Raw genomic sequence first — 13,020 nt, forward strand, 5'->3', positions numbered from 1 at the left:
CCTGTGCTAGTATTGAAATTGCAGGAGCAGAATGCCATTAATTATCAGAATATTCAGAAACATAATGATGGGCTTCCCAAATATATATCTGGAGTCACTAGAGATCTGAAGGAATGTGAACTTTCCCGTTTCAAGGTCCACCATTTTGACATGCCGTAATTCGTTTACTTGTGTGTTGGAATCTTATGTACTTGTATTACTATCATTCTGATATATCCTAGTGTTATTTATCTTATAATGAGTTGACTTTAATTTTGCAGTCCATTTTAACTTTCAAGTGACAGTTTTCTATTTACTTCTTGAGCAGGAGATTATGTGCAGCACAAAAAATTTACATCAGAGTTCGCCCCTTACCATTCTTTGGCCAAAGGTACTCATCATATTCGTCATCTATGGGGCTATGGGCTGTAACATGTGGAGGATATAGATCTCAATTTTCTAAATGTTGTAGGTTTCTGCTGCTGGTTCTTCATTACAGAAACCATTCACAGTGAGGTACTTGGAATAGCCATGTAATTTTACTTTGTAGCTTCCTGTAATGCTATATTAACTTCATGATCACCTGCTAATCTGCTATTGTAAATATGGATTGGAATCATTTTGTTGGAGAAAATAAGGAGCTAACAATGTGGGATGTGGTTACAAAGATGGTGATTATGGCGGGTGGGAAGGTGAAGGCGATTCCTTCAGGGGACTTTCATCAACGACAACTCGCCTGGTTATCAGCTAACTTCCTGGAGCAAGCTTGGAAGGAAATGGCTCAAACTCTTACGGAGGCTACTATAGTGAATGTGCAGGAAATTTTGGAGGCAGAGCCTCCACGTTGGCTTCCTGACAGTTCTGCATCAGCCTGCATGCTTTGTAGTGCACGTTTCCATCCTATCATTTGCTCCAAGCATCACTGTCGCTTTTGTGGGGGATTGTTCTGCAACGAATTCTCAAAAGGGAGGAGTCTATTGCCTCCAATATTCCGTATTTCAGATCCACGGCGAGTCTGTGACGTTTGTTGTGTGCGTTTGGAGTTTGTGCAGGGGTATTTGATGGACCAAGTTAGCCGTGCTGCACAGTTGCCAACCTATGATTTGACTGATCTCAGTACCTTGAGATCTTGGCTGAATTTCCCGTGGAGCCAGTCCATGGAATATGAGATTTATAAGGAGACAAATGCACTCAAAAGCTGTAACAAAGGTATCTACGCATTTTTTTCGAATTAATATTTATAATTCTTACTTTGGCTGCACTTCAGGTGGGATTGAACTTGTGAACTCGTTATGCAGTGAGTAATATATATTTGATTTAAGTGTTCGGTTTTGTTTTAGGGTATGTATATATTCTTTAGTAGTAGCTTATGGCTTGGTAGTGTGGTGAGCTGTGAAAGATCCTATCTACTTGTTTTAGTTGGCTTTGTATCAGTGTGTGTTGTGTACCTTGTAGTTTGGGTAACATATACAATTTCATGCTGTCTAGATACAGCAAACAAATGAATATCACCTAGTTGTTTCAGTTCATAGTTCAAACATCAGAACTTCAGAAGCTGTAAATATGTACTTTGTCCGGCTAATATTTGTCCCCAAATTCTGAATGTTTTCATGTTTTCATGTTATATCCTTCGGTTTATATGAACCACGTTATTAAAATTTGGAGATTTTGAACTTGAGGATGCTGCAAGTTAGAGACTAATGCAATAATATTTGCTGAAATCAAGTCCTAGAACATGGTTAATATACGGTAACAAGTGGAGTGTTTCCTACTTTCCTTGTTAGTCCTTAATAGATACAAAGTACGGAGTAATAAACACTACTTGCTATTATGATCAATCCTCAGAGGATTTACTTTACAATAAACCTTAATTTATATGGACCGATACAACATGGAGTCAGGCCAATATCTCCAAACCATCATCAAACTATGAAAAATAAACTGAAACTTCATGAAAAACAATAATAAAGCACAAAACTTCATTATCTTAGTCTTTAGTTACTCATTTATAAACAACTCATATTTAGGCTAAAATGATATTTTCGTCCCCAACTTGAACTAAAGAATCTAAGGACTCATTTCAAACTTATTACATGATAAATGTGCTTAGTTTTAAGTTTCCAAGACTCATTCCAATCTATTTATGCACATTTAAGGCTCATTAGGTCGTTATAGGCCATATTAGGCTCAAATGACATTTTTGCTCCGAACTTTGAACTAAAGAACCTAAAGACTCATTTTAAACCTTTTACATGATTAATATGCATAGTTTTAACTTTGTAAGACTCATTCCAATCTATTTATTCACATTTAAGGCTCATTGGGTCGTTATAGGTCATATTAAGGCTAAAATGAAGCATTTTCGCTCCCAACTTTGAACTAAAGAACCTAAGGACTCATTTTATACTTACTACATGTTTAATATGAATAGTTTTAACTTTCTAACGGTCTCAGAATAACTTCCATGTGGAACTCCCCCTCCCCCTCCTTGTGTCCAGTGCTCCTTTTGTCTTTTTCTTTAACCTATATCTTTTCTATGCGGGATTTTAAGAGTTCAAATAGATGAGTGCAAAAGAATATTTTCTTGTGCAGTCAATGAGTCTTCCTGTGTTACTAGAATTTTATAATAATGGGGGTTTGTTATTAATGGGAAATATAGCTGTTTGTGCAGATGTATTCTGATATATGATCTAGTTTCGAGCCTCGTCTTCCCTTCTTTGTATGTGCCCAAAAAAACCAAATAGCCTCTATCAATGAAGTAAATACCTGCATACATATTCGTTAGCCTACACAAATGTAGGACAAGAGCTAGAAAACTAGTTCTTATATCAGTTTCTAATCCCGGCTGTGCTAATTTTACTTCATTGTCATTTTGCTTATGTTTTGCTTCTTCGTGCAACCAGGTAGTCATTTGTGGTCAGAGTTGACCACAGTTGACTTTCTGGTGTTTTTTTTTTTGGTTTAGCTTGTATGCTGTATTTTGTTTGGTTTGAAGGACTGTAGGTGTTATTTTTTTTAAGTAGGCAATTGTTTTATTTTAGTTCACAATATGTCAAAATATGCTACGTTTAAACATCAATTGATTCCTTTAGCACTTGTTTAACAACCCCCCCCCCCCCACCACCCCGGTTGATTCCTTTAGCACATGTGTGTAGGTATTTAGGTTCATTGTTTCAAAGGTTGGAGAAAAATAACCCATGTTATACAAGATATGAGCTATAATGATGAACGAACCCTTAATGTCCATAACTAGACCAAACTAGGTGAGATGGAGTCGTAATATCATAAAAATAAGAATATAAAACATGAATAGGTTTTAAGTTCATTATTTAGATTCATCGTTCCAAATTTATGAGTGAAATAGCCTATTTTAGACTAGATATGACCTATATTGATCGAATGAGCCCTAAATATGCATAACTAGACCAAAGTAGTTGAGATTCCGTCTTACAATCATAAAAATAAGAATATAAAGTGAATAGGTTTAAAAGTTAATGTTTTAGGTTCATTTTTTCAAAGTTAGGAACGCAATAACCTATTTTAGACAAAATATTACCTATAATGATTGGATGAGCCCTAAATGTAGATAACTAGACTACCATAGGTGTGATAGAGTCTTACAAACATAAAACTAAGTATATTAAACATGTAAATGGTTTAAAATACTTATTTAGTTTCATTAGTGGAAAGTCTGGAGCGAAATAAGCCTTTTTGGTAAAAATATGACCTATCGTGAACAAACTAGCCTTAAATCTTTATAACTTGACAAAAGTAAGTGACAATGAGTCTTAGAAACATTATATAAGTCCAATGAACATGTAAAGGGTTTAAAATACTTATTTCGATTCATTAATTGAAAGTTGGGAGCAAAATAAGCCATTTTTGTCAAAATGTGACCTATAATGATCAAACAAGCCTTAAATGTGCATAACTTGACCAAAGTAGGTGATAATGAGTCTTAGAAGCATAAAAATAAATATATTAAACATGTAAATGACACAAAATAATTATTTAGGTTCATTAGTTGAAAGTTAGGAGCGAAATAAGTCAAAATGTTACCTATAATGATCAAACGAGCCTTAAATGTATATACCTTGAGAAAAGTAGGTGCGAATAAATCTTTTAAACATAAACATGAGTATATTAAACATGTAAATGGTTTGAAATACTTATTTAAGTTCATTAGTTGAAAGTTGAGACCGAAATAAGTCATTTTAGTCAAAATGTGACCTATAATGATCAAACGAGCCTTAAATGTGCATGACTTTACCAAATTAGGTGATAATGAGTCTTTGAAACATAAACTAAGTGTACTAAACATGTAAAGGGTTTAAAATACTTATTTAAGTTCATTGGTTGAAAGTTAGTAGCGAAATTAACCATTTTAGTCAAAATATGAAGTATATTGAACTAACGAGCCTTAAATGTGAATAACTTCACCAAAGTGGGAGATAATGAATCTTTGAAACATAAAACTAAGTTTATTAAACATATAAAAGGGTTTAAAATACTCATTAGGTTCATTAGTTGAAAGTTGGGACCGAAATAAGCTATTTTAGTCCAAATGTGACCTATAACGATGAAACAAGCCTTAATTATGCATAACTTGACCAAAGTGGGTGATAATGAGTCGTTGAAACATAAAGTTAAATGTATTAAACATGTGAACGGTTTAAAATACTCATTTGGGTTCATTAGTTGAAAGTTGGCACCTAAATAAGTTATTTTAGTTAAAATGTGACCTATAATGATCAAACGCGCATTAAATGTACATAACTTGACCAAAGTAGGCGAGATGTGTATTTGAGACATTAAAAAAAGTATACTAAACATGTAAAAGGTTTAAAATGTTCATTTAAGTTCATTAGTTAAAAGTCGGGATCGAAATAAGCCATTTTAGTCAAAATGTTACCTATAATGATCAAGAGAGCATTAAATGTAAATAGCTTGACTAAAGTAGGTGAGAATGAGTATTTGAAACATAAAACTAAGTCTATTAAACATTTAAAGGGTTTAAAATACTCATTTAGGTTCGTTGGTTGAAAGTTGGGACCGAAATAAGCTATTTTAGTCTAAATATGACCTATAACGATCAAACAAGCCTTAATTATGCATAACTTGACCAAAGTGGGTGATAATGAGTCTTTGAAACATAAAGTTAAATGTATTAAACATGTGGACGGTTTAAAATACTCATTTGGGTTCATTAGTTGAAAGTCGGCACCTAAATAAGTTATTTTAGTTAAAATGTGACCTATAATGATCAAACGAGCATTAAATGTACATAACTTGACCAAAGTAGGCGAGATGCGTGTTTAAGACATTAAAACAAGTATACTAAACATGTAAAAGGTTTAAAATGTTCATTTAAGTTCATTAGTTGAAAGTCGGGATCGAAATAATCCATTTTAGTCAAAATGTTACCTATAATGATCAAGCGAGCATTAAATGTAAATAACTTGACTAAAGTAGGTGAGAATGAGTATTTGAAACATAAAACTAAGTATATTAGACATTTAAAGGGTTTAAAATACTTATTTAGGTTCATTGGTTGAAAGCCGGAACCGAAATAAGCCATTTTAGTCAAAATGTGGCCTATAATAATCAAACGAGTCTTAAATGTGCATAACTTGACTGAATTAGGTAAGAATGAGTATTGGAAACATAAAACTAAGTTTGGTAAAAATGTAAAGGGTTTAAAATACTTATTTAAGTTCATTAGTAGAAAGTTATGAGCGAAATAAGATATTTTTGTTATTACACGGTTCATTATTTCATTGTTTTGAGCGAAAAAGTCTTACTCTATTATACGATACAATGTTTATAATATAACTAAAGTATATATTTTTTATGTTGATCTTCTTAAGGTATTCAACAATCCGAGCGAGCAGCCCTTGGCCAATGAGGAGATAAATGAAGTTCGAGAAAAGTTGGCAAACTTTATTACCAGTGATTGTCTTTGATATTTTCTTGTCGTGAATCTTAGATTATGGATGCTAGTTTTTCATATGATTGTGATGTAATCGACTTTTAGATTTACAATTACATACTATTCAATTTAATTATCTATATAATTGGATCTTTTTCATGTTATGTATGGAGGTAAACTAATGGCGTGGTCCAATTTATAATATACGTAGCAGGAAAATCGGTCATATGATAAATTTCTAGATCAAGTGCTGCTCATTTTTAAGTCAAGTGCGGCTCATTTTTATGTTTGTGCTGTCCATTTCTATGTCAAGTGCGGGCTCATTTTCAAAATTGGCAGCACCAAATTTGTCAAGTGCGGGCTCATTCACAAAATTGGCAGCACCAAATTTCTCAAGTGCGGGCTTATTTTTCGAAATTGGCAGCACCAAATTTGTCAAGTGCGGGCTCATTTTCTAAATTGGCAGCACTTGAAACATCAAGTGCTGCCAATATTTTGGCAGCACTTGAGAAACATCAAGTGCGGGCACTCCATGTGCTGCACATGCAAAAGCCCGCACTTGAGGCCTTAAAATGAGCCCGCACTTGAGCTTTTTTGTACTAGTGTTTAAGGCTTGTTTGGTCGTTATAGGTCATATTTAGGCTAAAATGAGGCTTTTTTGCTCCCAAATTTGAAATAAAGAACCTAAGGACTCATTTTAAACATATTAAATGTTTTATATGATTAGTTTTAACTTTCCAAGACTTATTCCAATCTATTTATGCACATTCGAGACTTCTTTGGCCGTTATAGGTCATATTTAGGCTAAAATGACATTTTCACTCCCAACTTTGATCTAACGAACTTAAAAACTAATTTCAAACTTATTACATTATTCATATGATTATTTTTAACTTTTCAAGACTCAATCCGATCTATTATGCACATTTGATACTTGTTTGGTCGTTATAGGTCATATTTAGGCTAAAATGAGACATTTTCGCTCCTAACCTTGAACTAAAGAACCTAAAGACTCATTTTAAACCCTTTACATGATTAATATGGTTATTTTTAAGTTTCCAAGACTCCTTCCAATCTATTTACGCACATTTAAGGCTAATTGGGTCGTTATAGGTCATATTTAGACTAAAATGACATTTTCGTTCCCAACTTTGAACTAAAGAACCTAATGACTTATTTCAAACTCATTACATGATTAATATGCTTAGTTTTAAAGTTTTCAATACTCATTCCAATCTTTTTATGCACAATTAAGGCTCATTGGGTCGTTATAGTTCATATTTCGACTAAAATGACATTTAATCTAATGCTCCCATCAAATTTTTGTTTTTGAAGGTCTATACTACGAAGAATGCGCCTTATGCTAGTGTGGAAATTGATGTGGTTCGTGAGCAATGGGCTAAGTTTTTTACCAGCAAGTATTTATTATTGGCCTGAGAGCGTTTGATCGAGTTGGCTTAGATGTTATAGAACAATATTTTATATTAAAATGTATGCGTACGTTGAAATTGGAACGTACATATATTTAAATGTACTACATGCACTTTGTTTTGGGATATATATTATACAAAACACCAGTTATTGTTTTTATAATTGTGATACAGGTTGCGATATTATTATTGTTTTGACAGGTTTCTATATTTGGTGCAAGGCTCTCTAGGTAATCCTAAATAAGATTAAAATTTTCCCGCCAAAAGTGCTTTTTTACAACTTACATACATATGTGTACGCTGCAACAAGGGTGTAAAATTTGGCAAAATTCCAGACTTGTTGCAGCGTACAAATAGATGTACCCTGCAACAGGTGGGGTTTTTTTACAGCGTACACGAATTTGTACGCTGCAACAAGTCAAGATTATGGCGAAATTTTTGACACTTGTTGCAGCGTACATGTATATGTATGCTGTAAAAAAGTACTTTTCGCAACGAACATTGTACCCTCTTGTTGCAGGCCCCCCAGTTGCAGCATACGATGTACGTTGTAACAGGGGTCTAAAAGCCCTCTGCAATAAGGGTTTTCTACTAGTGAAACATTTTTACACGGGGCAATTAATTTGTACGCTGCAACAACCGTTTAAAGGGTTTGACCCGTATTGACCGATTGGTTGTTGAAGCGTATTAATACATGTTCGCTGAAACAAGGGGGCTGCAATAGGGGTTTTTTCTACTAGTGATGTATGTCCTAATGTATGTATTTTATGTTGGAAGGAGTATAAAGATCTTAATTAATGTCTTATTTGTAAAGCAAATTGATACAAGACTTCAAGATCAAAAGACAAAAAAAGTCTGAGAAAAGTGTTGATTTACAACCCATTGCTGCAAGGCTACAAAGGTAATATGTAACAAAGCCTATGGCTGAACATATGAGAAGGTGTGATGTCTCATCCTAGTGATGGAGATGCATGGAAACACTTTGATGAATCTTTTCCAACTTTTGGTGAAGAAACACGAAACATTCGACTTAGCCTTTGTACTAACATGTTTTCTCCTTTTGGAAAGTCAGGGCATCAATATTCAAGTTGGTCGGTAATGCTAACCCCTTATAATTTTCCATCGGGGTTATGCATGAAAAAACCATTCACATTCATAAGTTTGATTATTCCAGGCCCAAAGAGTCCTGAAGGAAATCTAGATGTCTTTTTAAAACCTTTCATTGATGAGTTGAAGATGTTATGGGAGTTAGGGGTGCCAACTTATGATGTATCTAAAGAGCAAAATTTTCAGATTATAGTTATATTACATTAGAATATTAGCGACTTTCCTACTTATGGAATGCTATCACCATTGGTAAGTTAGCATGCCCATATTGCATGGAGAATACACAGGATTTTACTCCCTCAAATGGTAAGAAGCAAGCTTGCTTTGATTGCCTTTGCCAATTCCTAGCAGAAGACCATCCTTTCCGGCGAAATAAAAGTGGTTTGACAAAAAAAAAGCGGAACATTCTCCAGCTCCACCAAGATTGATTGGTGAACAAGTATGAGATCGTGTTTAAAAAATTCCCAAATCAGGTGAATGCACACATTCTGATACGTTAAAGTATCTTAAAGGCTATGAACTTCCTCATAATTGGACGAAGTAGAGTATTTTTTGGCAACTACCATATTTGAGCAAGCTTTTGATTCGCCACAATCTTTATGCATTTCATGCACATTGAAAATAACGTGCTTGATAATGTGTTCCATACCGTAATGAATGTGAAAGGAAAGACAAAAGACAACATGAAAGCAAGGAAATATTTGAAGAAGTTTTGTAAGCGGCGAAAATGGGAAGTTCCAGATGATGCCAATGATGAGACTAATATGCCAAGTGTTTCATACGTCTTGTCTAAAGAGAAGAGAAAGGTTTTGTTAATAGTTGCAAGGGTTAAAATTCCCCGAAGGATATGCATCTGATTTTGAGTAGATGTATAGATCCAAAATATTATAAACTTTTTGGCATGAATAACCATGCATGATTTTCATGTGCTTATGAAAAGGTTACTTAAAATTGATTTGAAAGACTCGTTGCACCTGAATGTGTGGAATGATTTTATTGAGTTGAGTCAATTTTTCTGGGATATTTGTTCATCTTCATTAAAAGTAGAAGACATGATTCAATTAGAAAAAAGTATTTATGAAATTCTTTGTAAGTTGGAGAGAATATTTCCACCAAGCTTCTTCAACTCTATGTAGCATCTTCTTATCCATTTGTCTTATGAAGCAAACGTACATTGGTGGGCCGATTCAATATAGGTGGATGAATCCTTTTGAAATATAAAATTATCATATCATTTGTTTTTAATGAATCTCACTAGTAAAATTTGAACACGTAGTAACAAATTTCATTCTTTTTTTCGTGAAGGAAATACAGTAGCAGATACTCTAGCTAATATAGGTGTTGTTGAAGTGGATCGGATTGTCTATTTTGATGGTCCATCGTGTCAAATTACGAATCTTCTTCATGACGATATTGTAGGAGTTGCTTTTCCACGTTTTGTAGTATAATTTCTTGCTTTCTTGTACGGATTTTTACCCTCCCTTGCATTAAAAAAAAATTCATTCTCTTAGGTTTTTAAACCATCTGAAGAAAAAGGTGGGAAACAATGCTCGAGTTGAAGCCTCTCTTTGTAATGCCTACTTAACTTAAGAGATCTCAAACTTTTGCTCCCATTATTTTGAGGATAATGTTAACGCAACAATGGGTAACACAGGATTCAATCTTAGAGATAATGAAGAGTCAGTTGACCAAATATAGCTGAAAGTTTCTCTAATTCAACCGACTATAGTGCATCTTAAAGGAAATTATGTTATTTTTATGACAAGGACTATGATATTTCCCATCATTACATCCTTGGTAATGGTAAGATGCTCTCTAATTTTGAATGGTATTACCTTGTTGTTTTGTAAAATTCCGATCCTTTTGTTATATTCTTACTTTATGTGATAAAACAAAATATTTAACAGCTTGTTTGAGATTGTTTAGACCAATTATGATAATTAATTTTCAAATTGTTTTAGAGAACATGTTGAAGGAAATTAGTACTTCACCCATGGTGTATTGGTCTAAAACCAAGGTTCAGATTAAATGCTAAAATAATTAATTTAGTAAGATCAAGTGAACGGAACAGTTAATGCTCCAGATCAGTGAGTTCTAATCCTTATTTAGGCTCATAGCTTACTCTTCAATGAACCTACAAGGTCACACCAATGGAATATATAACGAATCTCCGGATTAAAAGAGTTGGAAATTCATTTAATGACTAATCAGAAATTTAATTCGGAAAACATTAATGTACTATAAAACGTTGGATCGTAATCGTATATCAGTCGCGTATATTGTGGGCCGGGCCGCATGAATAATAGTATCATATGATATAAGATTGCCAAAATCTATACGATTACTATTGACCTCATGGCCATAGGCGTTTATATGAAGAGCATCGCTGCCAGCCCACAAGTCGAGCGCAAGCGCGCAAGGCCCACGGGACAGCAGCGCGCTAGGCCTCACAACAAGGCGCTAGACCACAAGAAAGAAGTAGACCCATGTACTTCTTGTGGCACGCGCGCGGGGGCCAAGCATAACAACATCAACAACATCGCACAACAGCAAGCTTGGGCGCGACCCAAGGCCCAGCGTTGGCGCGCGGGTTGTTTGTGTGTTGGCCCGCCAAAGGCCTTGTGCCTTGGTTGGTCGATTCACTTGCTTTGCCCAAGTGTTTTTCATGTAACCCTAATTTGTTTTCCATACGACACACAACACACTTGTAACCCTAATTTTAAGTGTATGTGCCTCCAAGAGAGAATTATTCCATAGCCGCAAACCTTGAGAAAGTTCTAAGCTAACGGAATCAAGGCATATCCGAACATGCCGGTGAACTGTTGTAGAGTAGCTACACATGGATTTCTTAATCGTTTTCGTGAGTATATTGGGAGTACACGCTACAGATGTATGTCACGTTTAATTCATGCTTTTACATGTGATTTTGGATTGGTGATTGTTTCCGCTTTGTTAATTAGATTAACATTAAATCCGAACAGTGTTATCACGAGCTTCATGTTTTAAAGAAATTAATATTGATTTTCATGAATTAATTTGGCTGGAATTAATGGCTTTACTTTTGGGTTTTTTCGTTCATAATTCTGATTATTGGATGAATTCGTAGAAATACTGCACATTTGTAACTTGTCGGATTTTGTCTATTCCTTAGTGTATTTTGGGTGGAAATGACGTTCTAAAAAATAATTTTAAATTCATACCCCGAAAATCCCAAATTCCGCTACTAAGATGGTAGGTTTTTATGAATTTGGATTATTAATGCTTGAATAATTGGAGCTTTAAAAATTTCTAATGACTACTATTTTTTATTATTTTTATGATGTAAATAAATTTATTTGGTTTCTCATAATTTATTATAAACCCTAATTCAGGAAAACTTAACGTTTTCGAAAATTTATTGGATTGGTTGGTTAGATCTAAATTTTTGCTGAAATAAGTATACATGGGAATATGTTTTCATTCGTAAATTACTCAATTAGGAATTCAAATATTCAAATTCTAATTGGATTCGTTATGTTTAATCATTTACCAAAACCATAATTTGATAAAAAAATATGAAATTTAATTGTTTGGAATGGATTAAATTGTTAGATTGATTTATCTATGTATTCGAAAATAATGTTGATTGGATTTGTTCATGTTTTTCGAATAAAGGTAGCTTAGATTAATTTTTGTTTTGTTGATGAATTAGAATTTGTGAAATAATAGTACATCACTCTAATTTAATTAATTTTCGTAATTTTGACGAGTGGATTTGTTAATTTTATAAAATTAAACACCATAACTAGTTATCGACCCAGAAAAAAAATTGGGCGTTTGTATTGAATGAACGAGCAAGCCAGACCATAAGGCATGACTACTGTCTTCACAGGCGCGCGCACGGGCGATGGCGTGGGTACTGTTGCCGCGCTCACTGGCTAGTCGAGGGGAGGGCGAGGGTAAGGACGTGCGGGCGATCGAGACAAGCAAGTAGTGTTGCTTCTATTGCTGTTGTCGCTCGTGTTGTTGCTGCTTGGCATAGTGCAGGGATGGGCGGGCACGAAGCCAACGCCCATGGGCCACGCCACACAGAGCACAACGACGAGCGATTGGCCTTGCGGCCTATGCTCGTGCGCTAAGGCGCTGCACAGCGTAGCGAAGGCCTGGGCAGAAGCCATGCCCTAATTGTACCAATTTCTGTGGTTTGCTTTGTGAATCGAGAAAAGGCCCATGTTTAGGTTTTGGGCTTGCAGTTTCATGTAGGGGCAAACGACTTGGATTTTTGGATATTTTGCTTTATTTTACTTGAGTTGGGACGTAAGTTTAATATTTAAAATTAAAAGTTGATGATAAAATTGATTTAAGTGGGAGAAATTTTAATGAAAATTTGAAATTTATTAATTTTAATTAATTTTGCGTTGGACGATCAATTTTAATTAAATAAATATTTGATTAGAATATAATTAAAGTCAATAATTTTGAATTGATTAACTTTTAGAGTGCATGTACTTGTACTGATTTTAATTAATCGTATTAATTATGTATAAGGCTTGCTTGGGCAATTTTTCTTAGAGTATGAATGGGTCAATATATATT

General features: G+C 34.3%; 1 protein-coding gene across 1 annotated transcript; it reads left to right on the forward strand.

The window, feature by feature from the left end:
- The first annotated feature begins 584 nt into the window (after positions 1-584).
- Positions 585-9,302, forward strand: LOC130461565 (uncharacterized). Its single transcript, XM_056829712.1, has 2 exons — positions 585-1,188; positions 9,112-9,302. The coding sequence occupies exons 1-2, from the start codon at positions 585-587 to the stop codon at positions 9,300-9,302; spliced, it is 795 nt and encodes a 264-aa protein (XP_056685690.1).
- The last annotated feature ends 3,718 nt before the right edge of the window (positions 9,303-13,020 follow it).

Source organism: Spinacia oleracea, chromosome 5, assembly GCF_020520425.1.
Source record: "Spinacia oleracea cultivar Varoflay chromosome 5, BTI_SOV_V1, whole genome shotgun sequence".
Lineage (NCBI taxonomy): Eukaryota > Viridiplantae > Streptophyta > Magnoliopsida > Caryophyllales > Amaranthaceae > Spinacia > Spinacia oleracea.